Source organism: Thunnus albacares, chromosome 22 (assembly GCF_914725855.1).
Source record: "Thunnus albacares chromosome 22, fThuAlb1.1, whole genome shotgun sequence".
Taxonomy (NCBI): Eukaryota; Metazoa; Chordata; class Actinopteri; order Scombriformes; family Scombridae; genus Thunnus; species Thunnus albacares.
The window spans coordinates 23,930,865-23,953,337 of record NC_058127.1 but is presented as its reverse complement, the minus strand read 5'-3'; the positions used below and the strand labels follow the sequence as shown (position 1 = coordinate 23,953,337).

At 40.4% G+C, this 22,473-nt stretch overlaps 1 protein-coding gene across 11 annotated transcripts in view; it reads right to left on the bottom strand.

Moving 5' to 3' along the window:
• The window catches only part of sorcs2 (sortilin-related VPS10 domain containing receptor 2), a 347,239-nt gene that overhangs the window by 9,749 nt on the left and 315,017 nt on the right, over positions 1-22,473 (bottom strand). For all 11 annotated transcript variants that reach the window (XM_044340749.1, XM_044340750.1, XM_044340753.1 and 8 more), the window contains 11 exons: positions 22,066-22,142; positions 21,652-21,743; positions 12,530-12,637; positions 7,073-7,193; positions 6,854-6,987; positions 6,294-6,413; positions 5,631-5,802; positions 5,355-5,541; positions 4,602-4,735; positions 3,892-4,015; positions 2,621-2,733 (listed from right to left, as the gene is read on the bottom strand). In XM_044340749.1, the coding sequence (XP_044196684.1) occupies positions 2,621-2,733; positions 3,892-4,015; positions 4,602-4,735; positions 5,355-5,541; positions 5,631-5,802; positions 6,294-6,413; positions 6,854-6,987; positions 7,073-7,193; positions 12,530-12,637; positions 21,652-21,743; positions 22,066-22,142 (1,382 nt within the window). The remainder of the gene's footprint in view (positions 1-2,620; positions 2,734-3,891; positions 4,016-4,601; positions 4,736-5,354; positions 5,542-5,630; positions 5,803-6,293; positions 6,414-6,853; positions 6,988-7,072; positions 7,194-12,529; positions 12,638-21,651; positions 21,744-22,065; positions 22,143-22,473) is intronic.

Sequence of the window (22,473 nt, the reverse complement as noted above, 5' to 3'; positions counted from 1 at the left end):
TGACTGAATTGTGCTCTCTGTTGGTTTACCTCCAGCTGTTTGCCGCTTCGTGGTGACCATAGCGATGTTACTGAGAACTATTCAGCTAGAGGAGTTTTTTCCTCCATCCCATGGGGACACCAGGGAGGCAAAACTGCACCTCTTGTGCCCAGTGCATGTGTTGGCATGTTACCTCGAATGCAGGGCCCCCTTTCGGTGCACTGTGCAGCACTGAATACGTGGTGTGGCAGCGTCTATGGCCTAGTTCAGTGGGGTGAGTGTTGAGGACATATGCATGGCAGCGTCTTTGTCTATGCCTTGTCCATTCATAAGGTTCTATCTCTTAGACATGATGAGTTCCTTTTCAAGATTTAGTTTATTGTCCTTTTCTTGTGTATTTGCACACACACACAAAAAAATGAAATGCTGTTCCTCCCAGCCCACAGCAGTGCAACAACAGAAGGGATAAAGAAAGTACATGTCTCAATTTGATGTAGACAGCTCTTGTATGTCAACAAGTAACCAGCACTGATAGGGGAGTGAAATAATCCCGATTTTTCATGGAGAGAGAGAGAGAGAGAGAGAGAGAAAGAGAGAGAAAGAGAATACCACCAACAAGTGCCCCTTTATTTCTATTCGTATCTTCACAAAATAACTCTTCTGTTAGCTTCCTCAATGTAGTTTCTCATTTGGAAGGTTGGTAACAGTGGCAGGTAGCAGCTAGCAGTTGACAGCTAGCTAGTTGTTTTGATTTAAAAAATATATCCAAAGATGATACTTCCTCCTCTGCTCCCACTGACCAATGCTGGCACCTCCTCTCTAGAGTCCCCTCCGAAGACTACCCGAAGGTTATTTTACAAACAGTCCAAGTTTGAGATGTATTCAGGAGCCTGTTGCTGGTGAAACCACACACTCTCATTCCAGAGTGGAAGGTCCATGCTCACAGATGCGACTCAGGATTTGGAAAAAGGGTGGTGTGTGTGTCAGCTGTCGTTCACCTGACCCCCCCACTGGACAATTATATACCTGCATTTTTCTGTGATCCAAGATGACTCAGGAAATGGGGTGTGCAGGATGTCTGGTGTTTGACCTGCGAGGTTAGGCCATGGTTTCACCCAGTTCATGTTAATGTTACTGGGCTAGGTTGGGCCCACAACTGCTCCACTTAATCAGCTGGGTTTATAAAGTAGTAGGAGGGCCGCAACGGCCAACCTATAGCCGGTCGGGCTCAGTGAGGCAGTCTGATGAAATGTTGCAGCAGAGCAAACATTTACCGGGCTCCGCCTACTGTACCTATAGAGTCCAGTAGAGGGCAGAGCATGTGTGAGATAGAACCACAGACTGTAAAAAATATGGACGTAGTCACCGTACCGTCACCCACTGGTTTGCGAACTGTTGATTTGTAGCCTCGAGTGTAGCGATTTGACCACCTTCATCTTGGATTTGGCTGTCGCCATGTTTGACTTTGGGAGCCAGAAGTGACCATATCTGGACAAGAGGTTTGATCTGACCATAGTGGTAGCTACTAGCTCTGTTAGCACGGTGCATTTACAATCTATGATTAACAGTGATCATGCTAATGCTAATTTTCACTAGCAAAAACAGGCCTAAAACCATTAAAACAAAATGTACTCACCGGAAAAACTGATCATCTGACTCATTGATAGGCCTTTTATTAAAACCAAATGCTGAACAAGACTTTTTTTAGGTGATCACAATGTTCAATTAACTTTAGTGAACTGAAAACACACTGTGAAATAGCAGGAGCTAGGCCTATGGTTACGTTACGTAAGCAACGTTGTTGCCGTGGTAGCGCCTTGTCAATCACAACATAGTCACACCTTAAACCATACCCTGCTTTATCGTCAAATTTAAATTAAATGGGACCATAATTTACGAAGTGAACATCATGCTGTATTTAAGAAGACTTGAAACTACCCATTGAGATCATAAACTCATTAGGAAACAGTTTACTGAGGTAATAAATCAAGAGAGAAGTAGGGTCATTTTCTCATAGACTTCCATACAGTCGGACTTCTTTTTGCAGCCAGTGCAGTCGCCCCCTGGTGGTTATTAAATAGAACGCAGGTTTTTGGCACTTCCGCATTAGCTTCAATTTTCAGACCCGGAGGTTGCCACTTGGATAGAACCAAGGTTATAATACTGTAACCCTAGTTCTATAAGCCCAAGCAGAGCCTTCTACCTGTGGACCCTGCCACTCCTACACCGTCTGCTGAAGTGGTTTCTGGATGAGAGTGGCAGTGAGGCGCTGCCTTGTATACTGTGTGAGACACATGGAATTGGTAGGTGAGTCCTGATTGGCTGGCTATGCACATACAAATTTTAGTGGGCAATTGCGTGCGTGTGATTGGAGGAGAGTATTACCCATAGAGTCCAGTAGAGGGCTTTGTCTGTGCTTAAAGAACTAGGGTAACAATATTGTAACCTTTGTTTTATCATTGCTCCTTTTGTACCTTTTGTAAACTCTGCTTTTATATGATTTTTTTTTTTACATATGTAAAAAGATATTGGATGTATTATTTTCTAGACCGTATTATGTAAAAAAAAGAAGGTAGGCTGTGTTTAAATCATCATCTAGTTTTTACAGTGTGTTTGTAGTCATTTCATTTTAAAGTCCTACCTTAGCAAGTATTTTGGTGACCACCTGGCCAATGTCCTCTCTCCACTCTGGGATGTTTGGGTTGAGGCGATCTAGGTTCTTGCTAAAGCTGAGAGGGATAACCTGGAAGTTATCTGGGAGCGAGCAGAACAGAGGAGATGTTAGAAATCAGTGAAACTGAGTCATCGCACCAGTAGAAAATAACATAATGAGATATTGCATACTGAGTGCTGAAGATGAACCAGCAAATACAATTGAAACTACAGATGTACTGTAGAAACACACAAATATGTGCTGAATGAACAGATGTGCATTGTTGGTTATCACCTTGGAGGGAACATATGTGGAGAATTCAGTCCAGACATGCAGATGTGCATTTTTAGCATGAACAGATGGAACTGGCACTGTATATAGAACCACAATCAAAACAGCTTACTTTCACTGAAATGGAGCCAAGTCATAATTCAGACATAAAAATCAACCTCAATGTTACATTACTGTACTGCCGCAAACAGTAACCACACTATCACTCTCTTAAGAAACAAAAGCTGGCAGCTTATGAATAAAATAAGCACATCTGTTTATAAAAAGAAATCTGACATAATTCCTCCTGTGACACACTTACCACCAACAACAGATGACATCATAAAATATTTTGAGGCAACAGTGGAAAAATGTCAGGCTGCAGATTTGCCTCAGCTTTGTCCGAATTAGTCATAGACAAGCTCTTTTTTAAAGTCTGACTTTTGCATCACTAAATCTGTCTTTTGCAAATGATGAGCTGATGATTGAGCCTTGAGTTATGATTTTTTTTTTTTCAAACGACTGTTTCCAAGAATAAGAATGAACTTTTAAGATTAAAGAATTGAGCTATAAGCTAACTGGGATTTTTTTGTTGTTGTTTTCCTTTTAGTTCAACTGTAGCGAGTATGAATAGATAAAGCCATGCTAAATGTCATATATGTGGTGTATATTAGTCATCCTGACAAAAACAACTGAACAGAACAGTGTAATCTTTTCAAGTGTAACTGTACTACCCTCATTGAACCGTCACGAGAATCTTATTTTTTTTTACATTTATGAGTATTTGATTGATTTACCATCTTATCTGGTATATTGATGGAATGTGCAGACATATAATAGAAAAATAGACAAAACCGAGGTTTATTCTCAAAAAGTGAACCTATATTTTCACTTAATTCATCAAATGTGGTTGCACATTACAAGTTAATATTTTGCTGCTGCATCAACCCAAATTTACTAGGAGGTTCATTTAAATGTCTCAATGTTACCGTAGACTCGGACAGTCCTGGTATCCTGCACCATGGATCGGCCGTTGGAGGCTTGGACGGTGACTGAAACTTCTCCTGCCTCTGGGAAATGAGTCAGCAAGCTGTTCTGCAGAGTCAGCTTAGGCTGCATGAGACAGTCACAGCAGGTTGGCTGTTAGTTGGATCAACTGTGGTTGAAAAGTAGGCGATGGCAAAACAGCTTGCTCGATGACATGATGGAATTGGGCTCAAACTCACATTTTTACTTAAAGCTGTAATAATAAGCATTTTTTATGGAAACAATGGATGTAATGACAGTATTTGATGTGAAAGGGGTCACTTGTAGTGATGAACCCACAAAGAATTATCACCAGACAATGAAGTTCCCCTCAGTTCTGTGGAACTTCATCCTCTTTTAGCTCATTGTTTTACTCTTGTAAAACTTGTGTCCAGCAGCAGCAGGAATCTGTTTTCTGATAAACCCACTGTACACTACCTGCCCAGCACCAAACAGCAGACAGGCAAAGCTAGAGACTAGCCAGTAAACATAATGGAGGATTTAGCAGCTAAAGAGCCAGATATTTTTCTCAAGAGCTGTTGTTGTTTTTACCCCCCAAGTGGCAAAAAAATATCACTTAATGCAGCTTTAAAGAAACCTTGAAATTTTATATGTCTTAAAAAGTGTTAAAATCTATTTGAATGTCAGTATAAAAGTTTTAGTGAGTGCTTACCTGCAGGCTGTCTCCAATCCACCAGTAGAAGACAGTCAGGTTGGCCTCAGTGGGAAGAACTATGGCCGTCAGATTGACCTCATGGTTTCTTCCAGCAATGGGAACCACTTCTAGGTGTACTTCCTGTAGAGGTGCTGTAAGAGATGAAAAAAAAAAAGTGTTTTCATGGGTTGACAAAGCACACAGTTACATTTAAACACTACAAACTGGAAGTAAGTGGTGTACAGGTCAAAGTGATATAAATGAATTTTTTATATAAGTGCTCAAAAATAAGAGAGACAATATCTAAGGCCAAACCTAGTTTGATCTTGACAAAATAAAGGGGAGACATCTCAGTGAGTCTCCCACATCTTCATTATCAGCTTAAACTCACACAAAGAAACCAGCACTTTGAGTTTTAAAGCTCCACAAAGACAGCACTGTCTTATCAAAGTAAAAGGCAACATAAAACAGAGAAGAACCTCCAATCCCCACTGACACAATAGATATGCCTTATGTGATAAAATTCAAATGTCAGACATGGTCAGAAGAACAAAATCATTTCTGCTCTGGAAGTAAAAAATGAAAAGTTATCATAGAAGTGAGATTCAAACCTGACTCCTGAACAGCAGGTGGTGGGTGTTAGAAAGGAAAGCTAGACTTATCAGAGATGACTGAACTGACTGCATCTCTAGCAGGCATTAAAAGACATTAAGGTAAAAGGACCTAAATGTTTCGTTATCAAAACATTCAGTGAGCGTCTGAGATGCCGACCTGTGACCTGGATGTACATGGTGGCCTCGTCATGCCCTGCCATGTTCTCTGCCTTCACCGTGACTTTGTAAACGCCTGGATTTTCGTAGCGATGCTGGATGGGTTCATCCGTCACTGTCAGGTTCTGGTAAATGGCCCGAACCCCATCGCCGAGGTCCACCTGGTACTTGGTGCTGCTGGTGTCACCCTGTGCAGAAGGAACAAGGACGTTAAGCTGACTTAACTTGAATGAAGAAGGAACAACCAACAAGAATGAGAAAGTACGTTTCATCCTACCTGCTCCTGATGGACAATGAATGTGATGTCATCACCGGGCGCCACGGCCAGCATCTGCCCTTTGATGCCCACCTGTAGTCCTTTAGGAGGCAGCAGAGGGCAGTTGTGCTGTTTGGCGCTCTGCTGCTTGTTTAGCCCCCCTTCACACACATTAGATATCACCTTCCGGTACCTGAAACACAGTGGAAGACAGTGCAAGTGTCAGAGTATGGAGGTGTACGCTGAGTCTTCAAAGGAATAGCGACATTTTGGAAAATATGCTTATTTTTATTATTTTCAAGAGTGATATGAGATGTTATCCTCATACCTGAACATTAAAGACTGGAGCTGGGAGGTAATTAGCTTAGTTTAGAATAAAGACTTCAAAAATATGCCTACCAACAACTCTGAAGTTCACTAAAATCTTATTTGTTGAATCCAACAAATGACAATTTGTGGTTTCAGAAAGAGTTATGTGCTATAAAAATGTCTTGGACACAGCCAGGCTAGTTGTTTCCCCCTGCTTGCTAAGCTAGGCTAACCACGTCCTGACTCCAGCTCCATACTGGACATGTAATTGATATTGTTCTCTCATCTCACTGCTGGAAAGAAAATGAATAAGTGTATTTCTGAAAATGTTGAATAAATTCTGCAACTTCTGTGTGTTTGTGAACATGCACAGACCCAGTGCTGGACTGGAAGGTTTGTCCTAGATGGCAGTCGTCTGGTGGTGAGTCTGGGTCGTGCCAGAAGTCGGAGAAGCAGCGATCGCCCTCAGTGTGGGACCGCTCAAAACCATAGTCACTACATACACACAAAATAAACAAAGACATAATATAACAATAGTTTTTAAAAATGATTAAAAATTGTGATGTCTTAACACTGTGTGTTATGTGCTTTTTGATGTATGTTTGGGAATATCAGCATGATACACAGATATCTTTAAATAAATATTTATTTAAATAATCAATAATATGACAAAACGTGACATGAAAAGAAGATAATGAATGAGGTGAAGCAGTGGAGTCCGTTTAACCCATTTTCTAATTAGTTCCATCAATCAGTAATACACTAGTAATGTAGTGTGCAGCCTAGATGTGTTGCTATGGTTATCTGAAAGATTTATTTAGAGCAATAAACAATTTGAATGGACACCTGCCAGCCAATAAGAAAATCATATTTTCCTTGGTAAATGTGTCTCATCTGGAGTCTGTGAAGGGTTTTCTGTAATTCTGTGGTCTCACCAGTTAAAGTCTTTCTCGCTGCACTGACAGGGTTTGGTGGTGAGAGCGGAAGTGTAGCTCTTCCCTTTGATACAGAACGCTGTGTCCTTCCTCTTTCTGAAACTCCGCTCCTGGCCCATAATGCACTTCTCTCCCTGAGGGTAAACATTGACAAGTGAGAATTCAGTTTCAGATACCAAAATATGCTGTTTCAGGTATGTATACGTGTGTGTGCATCACCTGCAGATTAGTGAGCAGCCAGGAGTCGTAGTCGGACTCAGTACACTGACGGGGGAAAGACTGCCTGAAGTCCACTTTGACCAGCTCCCAGTCTGACCTGTAGCTGATGTGGCCAAATACACTGCACAGAAATACAGACAAAAAATGAACACATAATTGGACATGTAGCTGTCTGCCACTAACATAATTATAAATGTTAAGTCTAATCTGTATCAGATTTAGCTAATACAATTTTCTAATCATGTTTTGTTTTGGGGTTTTTTTTGCAAAGAACCAGACTTTGTGGATATGAAAAACATCTGTTTTCCCTCACAGAGCTACAGTTCTTCCTCCTCTCCACTAGATGGTAGTGTCTCACAGTACAACACAGGTAATGAATACCATCTCTAGTCCTTAACTCAGCTGTCTTCTCCTTGTGTCAGTCAGAGCAGAGCTTTTTTTTTTTTGAAGCAGACTGATGTGACACAAGCTAGCGACTCTGGCATATGTTGATGTGCTGGTGGTGGCCTGCTCTCACCTCGTTGGAGTGCAAGGCGAGCATGACTAATGTTGTCTTCACCCCTGCCGTTAAAGGGAAGTGATGGATGTCTCGGCTGCTGACTCCCATATGCTTCTGTTCCACCTTCTCTTCCCTTTACCTCTGTTGTTTCTCTTGTTCAGCTGGGGGGTCGCCCTGATATTCTCTAGTCTGTCTCTCAGCTCAGCTATACTTTCAAATAAATGTTTTAAAACTAGATTTTAACATAGATCCCCTCTACAGGACAGGACCCCAAGATGAGGTAAAAAGCAAATGCAAGAGCCACCTCAAGGCCCTTTTCATTTCAGTTTTGTTGTACATTAGTGCGGCACATTACCAAACATGTGATAAATCAAAGTAGCAAAATAATTGCCACACAGTGAACCTAGGGAATGTCCTGACCCGAGTCACATACAGACAGTCTGCCTTTCTCCATAGGGTGAAAACACTAGTTTAATCGAAGAATCATAAGGCCTTCATCTGAATGAATTTGAAAATCAACTACAACAACTGAAATAAACTTGCAAAACAAATATTCTGTTGTCCATGTCATCATTATCATGAATGTCTACCTACTGTATGATATTTTTCATCACATCCTCTTGACCACCTCCAATTGGTGTCAAACTATACCTTCATACCTTGTTACGTTTTCATCTGATTTTCAACAGCAGGACTTAAAGTTCTGCAGTGTGCATATCTTCTTTTTACTCTTTGGTAACATTTTTTGTGAATGAAACCTGCCCTCAAGCAGAACAGATTGCTGTGTTTAACAGTTTCGAGGGCAATGGTTATGCTAATTTATCAGGTTGAAATGAGACAAGTGTGACAGTTTGGTTAATCTGACTTGGCACCCTCATGTGACCATGCCTCACAGACAGAAATAAGAGACTTGTAAGAAAATGTTTTTACATTATCAGGCCTGTTGTTTCTGGAAAGACATGTTGCTATTGAATTTTCCATATCAAATGTTTCAATGCTCTGGGCAGTACAAATGAAGTTCCATTCTGGTGTATTTGAGTGGCAGCAGAAGTTTGGGGAGGCACATACCTCCAAACCTCAGCACTTCAAAATAAAACAGTCTGCATGGTTATATACCCCTAGAGTTAAGTGAGAAAATATGTCAATTTTTTGCAATGTGGGTGAACTGGCCCTTTAAATCCCAGTCCATTATGATGTCATTGTTCATACAACTAGTCCAAAGTTGTCAATGTTAGTTTCAACGTGAAATGTAAAAATCAACTCTATTGTTTTTTTTGTGTGTGAATTCCCACCAGCCTCAGAGTTAATTTAGCACTTTTTTCTAGTTTTGAATAGCCACTCAAGAGCCAATAAGAGCTTTATTAGTGGACAAACAGCACTCAAATCAGCTCAGTGAAAATAAATCAACATTCATTAACAGTGGGAGTTTTCTTAGTTTAGTTTATCTCATTAAAATACAGAGCAAGAAGGAGAAAACATTGCCACGAACGTGTTTGGAAGTTATTTCCAGGAGAGTATTGGTACTGAATGAGATTAGATGCAGGGATTCCTTTGAGGAATGTGTTTGTTTTTGTAAGCATGTTTGTTACAGTGCATGCTGCAGCAAACTAAGAAAGTGAGAATGATTTGTCATGCCATGATGATCTCATACAGCAGCATGTGCAGTATAAGCATTGAGAGTCTGAGTGGTCTCAGGTATTTGACCAGCTGTCATTAGTATGAGTGGTGGACAATCATTGCTCCCCCACCTGTCCTTGGTGCTAAGTCACTGCTCAAAGACTTCATTATGGGATGGCAGGCTGTGCCGTCAAAAATCAAAACTCTGTGGCAAGGAAATAGACCCTGGCTAATCTGTCAGACATGAGCTGCCCTCAACACCCCTCCTTGGCCGGCGACCCTATCTCTCTGGAGCCAGATGGGCGACGTATATGTGTGTGTCTGACACATGGCAGATAATGGTGAGTGAGTCTGAATGTTCAAGTCTGTCCTCCCTGTGTGTGTGTGTGTGTGTGTGTGTGTGTGTGTGTGTGTGTATCGGTGTGTATCTGTGGATGTGCATGCATGTGTGTGACCATCTCTTTGCCCTTCTCAGCGGATTACAGCTGGAAGCCGGTGTTATCTCTGGGCCAAGGCCTGAAGTCTGAGATGATGTGACTACTCTCACTCCAGCTAACTTACTGATGGAGAGATTGGGAAAAGAGAGAGAAGAAGAGAGAGAGGACGGGGGCAGGGAGATATGCCTTAAAAAGATACAAACTCTTGAAGCCCAGTTTTGGTCTGAAGCTGCTGATGGTTGACATTTTGTTCCAATATTCAAGATTCTTCATTTTGACCATTTTTACACCAAAGAATTAGCAGGATTGAGGTTTGAGCTTCATCACAAGTCGACTAAAGAACAAACACATCTCTAAATCCAAAACAAGAACACTAAAAGTCTACAGCTACACTAGCAGCCCCATGAGGCTGTGATGCTCATTACATGCTGGGAATTAAAATTGTTGAAGGCATGAAAAATGTAGTGACAACTTTGCTATTCTTGGATCAATTACCACCAGTAGGACAAAAACTTTCACGCCATGTTGTTACCTAAATCAAAAGGGTTTATTCTCTGTAACGTGTACATTTTATTACATCTGAGACTCAGCTCATCAGGCCAAGTTCTACACTGTTAGGTTCGTGTGATATAGTTGAGACTTTATATTATGAGTTGCTGAGTCAGAAAGAAAAAAATCATGTCAGACTCCTAGTTGTAATTCCAAGTCAGAAATACTATGAATTTCTGATGGCTACAATATCCTCCACTTCGTAAAAAGATTCACAGATATGTAAACAAGCTGTTAGCAAAATGTCTGAAGAGCCATCATAGCTGGGAATTACTCTAAACTCTAAACTGGTTGATTCAGCTACTTAAACGAAGCTATACACTGTCTCTTTATCTTGCTGACCAACCTAATAGAAATATGTAACATAATAAAAATATCTACTTGAGGCTGTTTATATAGTGTGACGAAAAGGAGGCAACACGCATAACCATTTTGGAATAATGTGTGAATCCCATGTTGGAATACTGGGAGGTTTTTCTGTTCTTACCGTTCTGTCAACATTGCTTGAATGCAGCATTATGCTCAGCTCCACTTAGACCATTAAAATGCTAGCTGTAAATATATTATCATGGACAGCTGCTTATGTTTAGCATTAAACTTTAAAGATCCCCTCCAGATATTTTTAAAAAGACTCTGCTTGGAATATTAAATTCCAACTGTTGTTTTTTCTATCAACAGGTTCTGCCTCATTGAAAAATCCAGAGTCTATGAATATGCAAATATTGTTCATTTCAAAACTTCAACAGCTGGACAGAAGATGAAAAGTCCATTCTCAGTGTATGTGCACGGAAACCTTCAAGTTTCCACATAAAAGTTGCGTACTGGATGATAATTGGCTCCAAACTAGTTGTGACGTCACAAATCGTGCTTGTAGGTTCACACCTTTAAGCCAGGTTTGAGATGACAAACTTTCCTTCTTCAGCAGATGAATACGAATCTCTGCACATGCATCATTCTGCACAGCTCAAACATCTCACTGAAGTAACAATAAGCAAAACACATTTTTAAGTGGAGGGGGACTTTAAATGTAGCATTTTGTTCTGCTAGCATTTTAACATGCTCACAGTTAGTATGTCATTATTAACATTAGTATGTTCACTGGCTAACATTTAGCATGTTAGCACATTAGCATATTAGCCCTGGCAGGAGTTGAGTCATTTTTTTCAAAGTGTCCTGTCATGAAATGAATAGTTAAGTTTGGAAATGACCTGTTGGTGGAGCGAGATGAAAAGTCAGGAGGTCACCAAAGTTACTGTACAAATCCCTCTTGAGGGGATTGTGAATCTACCAATTTACTGGATGCAATACTCTCAGGCGAAAAGCTTCCTGTAAATAACTCAAGTTCTATACTTTATAGAATTGATCTAGCAGTCTGCTGCAACACATCAAAAATGAAGAATACAGTCTGTCTGATGTCTATGAGTATTAATAAAACATCCTGTACCAGACTGCTGTACTGGTCTAAGCCTGGTGGAGGCCAGCAGAGAGACAAACAGAGATAGCGAGACAGAAACATTGAGTGGACAAATACAGAGCAGAACCATGGAAACAAAATGTAAGAGAGGAGAAAGACAAGACAGGGTGGGAGGGAGGGAGGGCAGAGGGCATGTACAGGCCTTCTCACCCATCAACCTCTGCTGTAACAGCAATCAAACCCTTGGGAGGTGAAGAGAGAGGGAGGCTTGGCAGGAAAAAAATCAGGAGTGAGACTGGCTGCTGTTAACGCCACGAAATTGGGCGCCCTGCTCCAACAGATCGAGAGGGAATTGTTGTGATGGGAGAGACACTTGAGTTCCCTTGAATGTAGTGTACGGCCAAGGCAGGGCTGCCCTGTCTGATCCTCCAAGACAACTCATTAGAACCGAGCAGAGACCAGGAAGTGTGAAAAGAGGACTGAGGGGTTAAGCTATAGGAGGTGTTAGAGCTAGTACATGTTTAATTTCCCTCTATGGATGATGATCTGCTATCATGAACTGATGCATTTCATCTATTATACATGGGAGAAACACAACATTTCTGGAAGGTCACAGAAAACAGGTATTACAGCTAAATAGCAACATGTCAATCTAGACATTCTAATTAAATGTCTAATGAATTTTACTGTTTCAAGCAAATACCAGTACTCACTGGATTTGAGGATATTATGAAAAAAAATCTACTTCCACAGAGATTTTTAATTCAATATACTGAAACTTACACTCTAACACTTGAATGGAAGCTCAGATTGGGAAGCTTTTAAGCTTTGAGAGTTTTCTTGGTGAATTCAACTGTATGTGTATGTATATGTTGTTTTACTATTCTGAGAGCAGACCTTAAATTGAGCATGTCTGCAGTTGAAATTGTGATTTCACTCACGTCATAACCAGGGTCTCATCTCCTGGCTCGCTCAGGAGTCCATCGACGAACACAGAGGTGCTGGTGAAATTGTGAACAGTCCACGTCTGTCCTTCATCGATACTAAACCTGTGGAGAAAGGGGAAGTATTCATGATCATCAATACTCAAACTGAGACATTGACAAAACTTGTTGGTGTTAAAATGGCTATGTGGCATTCTACTCCCAGGGAACTGAAGGAAACATCTTTTTATTGAGGTGCATTTTGTGTTGGTTGTGCCCTGAAGGATTATAGACAATAGACAAATGAACAATGCAATAAAGCTGTGAACCAGATGCAACTGGGTTCAGTGAACTCCCTGAACAATTCCATCTAAAGAAAAGATACAAATGATCTTAATAACATGAATTTTAAATTAAGTGCTTTCATACATCTTAAGAAAAATGAGATCTTCTGCATAACTATTTGGACTTTGAGTTTCCCTCAAACTAAACTCAAAATCAGAGACGAACAAAGCAAGCCATGTGCTCCGCTTTATTCACTGTGCTGACGACTCCTGCAGTCAACAGTGGCAGCATCGCTGAGTAACTGTGACTGCGTGATGGAGAAGGATCAATGTAGAACCAAGCAGTGTGAAGCTTGCCCTGCAGGCAATGTGCGGTAATGATGTGCTAACAAGCGCTACGATGTGATAATCAGCAGGTAAACATGCACGGTTACAAGGAAACAATGGATATACAAAGCTACACAAGATTCTGTTGCTATGGTAAACGCCTTGGTAGGTTTCAAACGAAGTGCTTGTCAGAATGTCTAACAGCGTCTGAAACCGGCTTTCCAAAGCCTGAATCGGGAGGGACAGTTTTAGAACTCTTCCGAAACGAATGCAGCAGCAGGCCAGGTGTACAGAGGCGTGGAAGTAGACTGCGTTTGCATTTCTCTTAAGGCTTCTTTTTTCATTTTTCCAATGATATTTCCAATCACTCTTTGTTTGTACAACCAAATGCAACATCATGAATCCTTCCGAGGAGAGAATGTCCGAACATTTGCATCCTTATCCTCACTTGCGCGACTCATCAAGACCAGAAAGACACTCAAAAGACACAGAATTCTTGGAGAGACTGAGGGGATTTCATCTTATTTTCAAGTGTGGCCATTCAGAACTTTAGACGTGGTCGGACAACACATTGTATAATGTATCTCATTTGAAGTAATTCATTTGAAGAACTTCGTCTTCTATTCTGATGATTCAAAGTCAGTTTAGGCTAATAAGTAACACTTAACCATTTATCCTTGAGCAAGGCACTAAGCCACTCATTTGCTCCTTAAGACATCAGCTGGACAACTACAGCTTTCTACATGTCGCATTCAGTGACACATCCAATTATATCTCGTTTCCTCCCATTAACACCTAGGGAATTATTAGAAATGGATAGAGTGCTGACCCTGTAATCAAATAGATTAACAGGCCAAACTTATGATTCCTTTCCATGCCACACACTCCACGCATTCCCTCCATTCCTCCAGATAAAGAAATCTAAAACAAGACTTATTCTACTTGGAGCTAATCATAAATCATAGATGTACATAACACAATCCTGTCCAGCTGGCATGTTACGGTGGCATCTCATGTCTCAGCCTTCTAGCTTTTCATAATCGACTGATATAAATTCGTTGTTTGAGTTAGCAAGTGTTAAAAAAAACTGAGTGAGCCCTTGAGTGTGGCTGGGGAATTTCAAATGATTTGAGCATGTGTGAGCACATGCAGAGTTGTCACTCTTAAAAGTCTAGATGTGCCGCTTGTCAAGTGGCCATGAAAATGGCACTGCTTTGATGCACACAGTTGTAGATATCCTACCCCCACATGGGAACATGGTGTAATTATTTTGGTCAAAGGAGTCAAAGGCACTGTTGAGTTGGGGAACAAGTCTTGTTTTCAGGATGTGGAAAGATTTTTTTTCATGAGTGTCTAAATGCGGAGGACTTGGCTTGGTGAAGGAGGATTTTAGGTCAAGAAGGATTCTTAACAGAGACAAGTACTGACTATCCTCTAAAGTCCTCTCTCTCCAGCTTGCAATGTCCTCAATACCGCTCTTTCTCTGTACTTTTTATCATCCGTTTTTCCTTTTTTTTTATTATCTCTGCTTCTTTCACTCTGGGAAGTTTAACCAGGCCACACAGACTCATTAAAGCTCTAATGATTACAAAGTAGAACTCCACACATCTTGTATGGAGAAAAACAGCATTTCTGCACTGAATTTTTGGGCTGTAAGGTATAAGTCTGATGAAGCTTTAACCACACCCATGATCACCCGGCGGTTGTGGCCTGTTGTCCTTGTGACCACACCCACTACAGTGCAGCGCTACCTGACTGCTGCACAGGGTGTGAAAAGCAACCATTTTGCCAGACAATAATGAAGAGATTCTGAAAATCCCAGATTGTGTTCAATGACGTTTTTTGACATTCAAGGCTGTTTTAAAATTCTTTCTTTCTACAACATCTGCATATGGCAACTACAGCATTTAGGTTAGTGAAATACTGTAGCTTCTATGAAAAAGAAATACCGAACTCTGATCTCACCATAACAACCTCCACACCCTTACTTTCCGCCTTTCTACATGAAGGGCACACAACTTCCTTGTCTTGAGGCACAGAATCATCAAATAAAAAAGTAATTACGAGGAATACTAGGCTGCTTCAAAGAGTGTGCAATCACCACAACTTGGCAGTGTGAGCAAGATTATAAGCCTGTATGCAGTTACTTTTGCAATGGCAACTGCATTTCATAATGTAGGTTCCAGAGTTCCATTCAAAAGGGAACCAAATAAACTGTGAGCAAAGAGGATTCATCATGTCCTGTTGTTTTGATAAAGAAGACTGAAGTAGATAGTTAACAATGTCATCCAACACTGTCCACATTCACCATGCACTAACTTTTGTCTTTCACATTATGTCCATTACATACATGCATTCTGTGGACTCCACCAGCACCAATGGGAACTACAATATAAAGAGGCAACATAATGCAAATACATTGAGTGGCTATTGCTCACATTACTCCTGGGATACTACCTGGCCCCAGGTGTGCTGTGTTGTAATTTGATTAAACACAAATTAACATAAGAATATGAACCTTGAGATTAAAAATCTGCTGAAATAATGAAGCCTTTAAAACTACATGTTGACAAAGGAACACTAGCTATTTGAAACAGGGTCTCAACATCAGTTAAAAACCTGAACCTGGTCCCTGGTGGTTTGGGGCCTGGAGGTAGTTTCCCACAGTATCAAAACTTTGGCTTGAGATACTGAAATGATTATAACTTTCAAAAGGCTACTAAATTATCTTTTACATAATTTGGAGACCAGTTGGAATAGCAACAGTGACATTACTTATCCCTGTCTACAAAAGTCTGTGGGGTAACAGAATACCAGTACAATAATAAAGTTGCAGTTTTATAACAGAGTCGAGTAAGCCAGCTAATTAGAGCAGGCATCCAACAGAGACGTGTACTGAAGATATAATAAATCTATGTGCAAAATACTGGATTAACATCACAGCTCTTCCATTAGTTTTTTGGCTTTAGAACAATGCTTTTAACTTTCACAGCTGAAATGTGTTGCTCTGCTTGTACTCGCACATAACACTGTACTTTATTATTGTGGAGTAGAGGAAGAAAGAATCACTGGAGTTCATGAGACTCCAACAAGAGGAGAGTTTCTGCCTCTAAAAACAGAGACAGCAGGCCAGAGAGAGTTCTGAAAGCCAGAAATCTCAGCACCTGATGAGGTGATAACATTATGGCCATTTAGTGTAATGAAGTGCTAAAAATCGTTCTCAATTCACTTTTAAAAAGTTGTCTTTTCTTACAGAACACTTTCTCATGCTTTGACAGGTCTCTGTGGCTCTTTGCTAGATGTTTTCCACCACACTGCACGAGCCTTTGGGGATATTGATTAACTGAGGTATGAGCGAGGGGAAAATGTGAAGGACAACACTTCCCGGTCTTTCACTGAGAGAACGATGGCAGCCCATCGAAAAGGTCATTTGATTTATGTCTGTGATAAATGTTTTTCTGAGTACTCCCTTATCTATGGTTTCTCATTATTTCATCCTTATTTATTAAGGTCGATGAGATAACATCTTGCTGAGCTTGAAATTGTCTGTGTGAACTGTGGGGAGAGAGGGGATGATCTTAAATGATTTTGAAGGGTACAGGGCTGGACCACGGAACTAACTGAACTTCCCCTGTACTGTAAAAATATTGGGCTTTGGCTTTTGGCCTGTAATGATGCCAGTACTTGATGTTATTATGCTAATATGTTTAATTATGATCACTGCCTTATCAATAAATTTCTCTTTTTCTCATCTGGAAACCCAATGATATTGTATTTATACTGGTAAGAGACACCAACCCCTCCATTCAGGGTGATAAATGCATAACATCATCAACATTCATCTACATAAGTGGCCACCAACCATATTTATTAACTATAATATTTTTGATGATTACAAATCTCTATCTATAACAGTTGAAACATGAGTAATTGGGGGTTAGTAATCCACTACAGGCATTGTTGATTGATTCAATTAATGTTCAATGAAGTATTTTGAAAAAGTATTTCAGCCTCCTTGTAGTTTAGTAGAAGCAGCATTGGAACTGTAATTGCTAGTGATCCATCAACTGCTTTACTCAATCATGTTGATAATCATGAACAAGAATGAATGCCTGACAAACCAAAAGTAATCACTCTGCAAAAAAAGAGCGAAGGTATACTAAAATATAAAAACACACTGAAGCAGAAACAAGAAGACAAAACAGTGTCACTTGCTGCCATGTTAGCAGTATGATGTAATACAGTATATAACAAAACTGAGTACACCCCTGGTCAATATCACTAACTACAAATCCTGTCCATTTAACAAATCCTTTCCATTTATTACAATTTTATTTGTTTTTAGACTGTATCCAAGGAGAATTGAGCCAATTCACTTGAAAAGTCCACATTTAAGAATGAACTGCAACAAAAGTCAGCATACCCTTCATTAGTGAGACTCTATCCTTTTATTTTTTAATACTTTGTATGCCCCCCTTTATTTTTGATGACAGATTGGATCCTCCTGGGCAGGGATGATATCAGTCTAGAACAAATCAGTGAAAAGATGTTCTGTGATTTTTTTACAGATGTTCTTTTCAGCTGGTCTTTGCTGGAGGGGTTTTGTTGCTCTACCTTCTACTTTAAAATGCTCCCAAGGTGTTCTATTGGATTCAGGTCAAGGGACATACTTGGCTAGGTCATAGTTTTCATTTTTTTCTTCTTTAAAAACTGTTGTGTGATTTTTGCAGTGTGTTTGGGATCATTGTCATGTTGGAAAATTCCTCTCCTGTCAACCTCCTTGACACTGGGAGTCATCTTTGCATTCAGTATGAGGGTATACAAACTTGCATTCATAATCTAAATGTCATCTTCCCTACACCTTTTGCACTCATGCAGCCCCATATCAGCACACTCCCACCTCCATGTTTCACAGTTGGCACTATGCAGTCATTGTGGTAGTCCTGGCCAGGCCCACATCAAACATGCTGGACCCCATCTGATCCAAACTAATTTATTTTGGTTTCATCTGATCAATGTGCTGCCAGTATTCATCAGGCTTCTTTTCATGTTCTTTGGCAGAGTCTAATCTTGCAGTTTTGTGAGCAATGGTTTTCTTCTTGGACGTCGTCTGTAGAGGTTGACTTCATGCAACGTCCTTTGCACTGTCTGAGCAGTCACCCGGGTCGGAGTGGGAACAAAATTTGGCCCTGGCAATTTTCATCTGGACTGGTCCCATTTCTCCCGAACATATGCACTTATGAGTTCCATAAAGCAATATCAGGCTTATAGGCTAAGCAATAGATATCAAGTTGAAACCCTAACAACAGGTGTACGTACAGGGTTTCATTACATAAATAAATAGGCAAGAAATAGCTTAGAGGAGAAGTTGGCACCCCAAGAGGTACACCTAGGATTTTATTTGTTTGACAATTGATATGGGCAACCCAACTCTCAGTGCCCTTATGCTTCAATCCGTAACCTCACGAATAAAGCATAAAGAATATGACATCATATATCATGAATGTAGTCTATGAGAAAATGCAATGCTGTCATCATGAAACGAAATAACCAAAGCTTAATTTTCACACTGGACAAGAGCTTTCCTATGATGATCTGTGTATGTGAGAGCTATTTATAGTGAACCATCCAACATTGTGTTTGCAGCTAATCTGATGCAATTCACACATCAGGCTTAACAGTCAGGATTTCATGCTACTGACAGGCTAGATATTGATATTGTCAGGCTGTGACAAGCAGCATGCCCGCACCTGCACTGGAGCCCACCCAGAGTGACTAATCAGCTGAGCCATATTAACACTCTCGCCTTGACATCATTTAAAAAACAGCATAGCCCAGCAGCCTTAAAAGGACCAGTGTGTAGGATTTAGTGCCATTTAATGGTGAGGTTACAGATTGCAACCAACTGAATACACCCCGCAGCCCCTCCCTTTCAAGTGTGTAGGAGAACCTACAGTGGCCGCGAAACTCACGAAAAACATGAAAGGCCCTCTCTAGAGCCAGGATGGTTTGTCCATTCTAGGCTACTGTAGAAAGATGGCGGTGCAGCATTGTTTTACACACTGCACCTTTAAGCAGCAAATAGAAAAGAATAGCATGTACTTCCTTGGGTGGTGAGAAGACTACTCATCACTGGTGAACTGGTGAACTCGAAAGAGAGAGAGAGAGAGAGAGAGGCCGTAGCCAATTCACATAGAAAGTATTTTCTCACGGAACAGATGCGCTTCCGTTTTATTAAATCTATCAATCCACATTGAATCTGAGACAGTCTCACGGAGAGTGTGTTTCTGTCACCTTTAGTGAATCGTAATATGAGCAGGCAGCTGTTTAAATCACACAAATATCCCACTGAATATGTGTTTTGAACTTAATAACCGAATCAATGAATCAATAAATAAAAACACTGTGGGTTTCTTCCTGTGGAGCCAACATGCAAACTATTTTGGTTCAGTAAATTTCTGCTGTCAGTCAGCCTGGTGAAGGCAGTTTGTGTGGCCACTGTCCTCTCAACTCTCCAGGAGCTGCAGCTGACAGACGGCTGCTTCTGTGGACGCACAGAGACGCTGAATGCAGGTTGAGTGAGAAGTGGGGAGGTGCAGAGAGGCGGAGAGTGTGGATGGACTGTTGTGCTCACATGAGATGAAATTTTTTTGATAAAGTGTGAGAGGAACAGAAGTGACTCTACAGCTGATGCATAACTCTGGATTCCACCGTATTTCTCTTTTGGTCGTTGCCTTGGCAATGTGCGTACATGAATTCAGGGGCGGCGCTTCTGAAGGAGCATGAAGGGAGGGTGTTTAGTTCAAATATCAACAATTTTTGGGACCTTTATCCATTTGAATAGGCTAGTGTTATTTCAGATTCAAACTATCTTGATTTGATTATTTCCTGCTTGACCTCTGACATTACATGGACACTTCCTTCCTGCACCTGCCTTACAGTATAGGAAGCCTAATTGGGACTGTGTAACCCTCAATCAGATGGGCTGTTCAAACATCAAGTGGGCCTTAGCCAGCAGGTCAAAATTTTTCCCCACAATTTTTTTTCCCACATTGCTGGTGGCCTTGTGGCCCACTAGGTGGGCCGGCCCAGCTGGCATTTGCCAGAACTTCAAGATTGCCAGTCCCAGCCTGGCAGTCACTGAAACACCAATTTCCACAGATAATCCTTGTGCCAAGTCACAAGCACTTGCCCGTCTGTTTTTCAATGCAAGGTTGCGTAAATAGTGAATTGTGCATGACGTCATTTTTTGAGGACGGCCACTGCGCCATCTGTTATTGGTAGTATGGGTCCTCCTAACCACTGCTGCAACTGTGTTTTGGCTTCTGTTCAGTAGCCTGCTGATGATCTTGTACTCTCCCCCATCTTTATGAAGTCTCACAATCTGGTTTCTTACTTGTTCAGGCAATTCCTTATCATGTGAAGCCATGTTGCATTAGACATAACCCAGGCCACAACTGAGAAGGTTGTGGTATTTACAGGTTCTTTTATAACCTTGTCCAGGCAATTAGTCTTAATTGGAAGTCACAGGTGCACTCACTTTTGTTTCAGTGGTCACAGATGTCCTCACTTTTGTTGCACTGGGGTTTTACTTTGAGGCCTGGTAGTCTATCCAACCCGTTTGTTTTTAATTACAAATAAGATCAAATACCTTACACTTCACCCTAAAAATACTACAATTACTGTAAGATGATACTATTTTGAATTAACATTTCAGTTTATTATTGCACAGGGGTGTACTCAGTTTTTGTTATGTACTGTAAATAACAAAATAAAAAAATGATGATTATTATCATACAAAACTGTCTTTTTTTCTTAGTTTCTAATGACCATTATTTTGGACATAATGTACATAATGTGAAATGAACGTAATACAGTCATAATATGCCAATATAAAAATCAATATCAAAATATAATGATAATCTTAAATTAGCTTGCAGCTAACAATAAAATCTAGGCATTTATCTCTGATAGTAGATCTCTGCTTATATTTGAACAGGAGGCGTGATATTTTCCTGGTGACCACTGATCTACAGTATCTATGTATGTTAACCTACTTTGTAGCCTAGTTTCTACTTAGAATGCTTTATGCATATTATTTGATCTTCATCTCATCTTTTATTGTTTGTTTTATTATTTTTTACATTCCTTTATCTATTTTGGGGCATTTTCTTATTTTATTTCACTTAAATTATTTTTAGTCACCTTGTATTTCAATGTTTTTTACATTTTTGAATGTGAATTTGTTTCCCATAGTTATAACTTTAAGATTTTTTCTTGGTCTTATTAGTTTCTTGGTTACCTGTAAAGCACTGAAGGTTTATCGATTGTCTGACTGCCAAATCACTTTAATGGCCCACTAGAACTTATCAAATTAATTAGTAATGTAATTCATCTACACCATATCAGAGATGCATCACACTAAATGGTTTTAATAAAAAGTCATTAATATAATAATCTCACCCTGTTAAAGGATGCCTTACAGCAGTAAAGACTGGCATTGCTATGGTAACATGCCCGTGACCTTACTTGAGTATTTTGAGGGGAATAGAGGTGTCCTTGATGGCAACAATGACCCCACCGTGGTCCAGGAACAGGATATGATGCTCCTCCTCGAAAACCTTTAAAGCAAAAAGGTGAAGAGATATGTTACTAATGCAGTAATTTATTTACATTCATCTTGATCAGCTGCAAAATTCAGTCCAAATCCTGAAAAGCACAACTTTAACATCCAAAAATGGTGCAAGCCATACTTCGGGGTTCATTTTCATGTAAGAGAAAACTGGACAGACATAAAATTGAATTTTGTATCTCCTTGGATGCTGTAAGTTTCATGAGAGCAGAGAGAGAGAGTGTAGAGAAGGTTAGGAAGGGGAGGTTGAGGAGGGACAGGGGTGCAGAGAGGGAAAAAAAGAAGAAGCAGTGAGGTCGGACGTGATGTACCTGTCTCCACGTCTTTCCACAGTCTGAAGTGATGTACATCTCCTCCTTATATTCTACTAGCTTGGAGCCAAGGTTACCTGAAGGAAAGATGAAGAATTGAAAATTTCATCAAGCAGACAGCTCATATGAGACATGCATCAACAACAGATTCAAAGACGGGGAAGAATACAGACAGAAATGATGTCACAGTGTATATAGAGAATAATCAAACAGTGAGGAAGTCACAAAGTAGGGCTGTAGTCAACCACAGAAAATCTTAGTCGACTAAAGTCGTACATAATCTTCAACTAATCGATCAGTCCATTAGTTGATTTGGGGGGGGGGGGGGGGGACGACGACGACGACGACGACGACAGACTGCGAGTGCGCATTTCTCCGTTAAGCCTCTTCAGGTTAGGCTAACCTGTT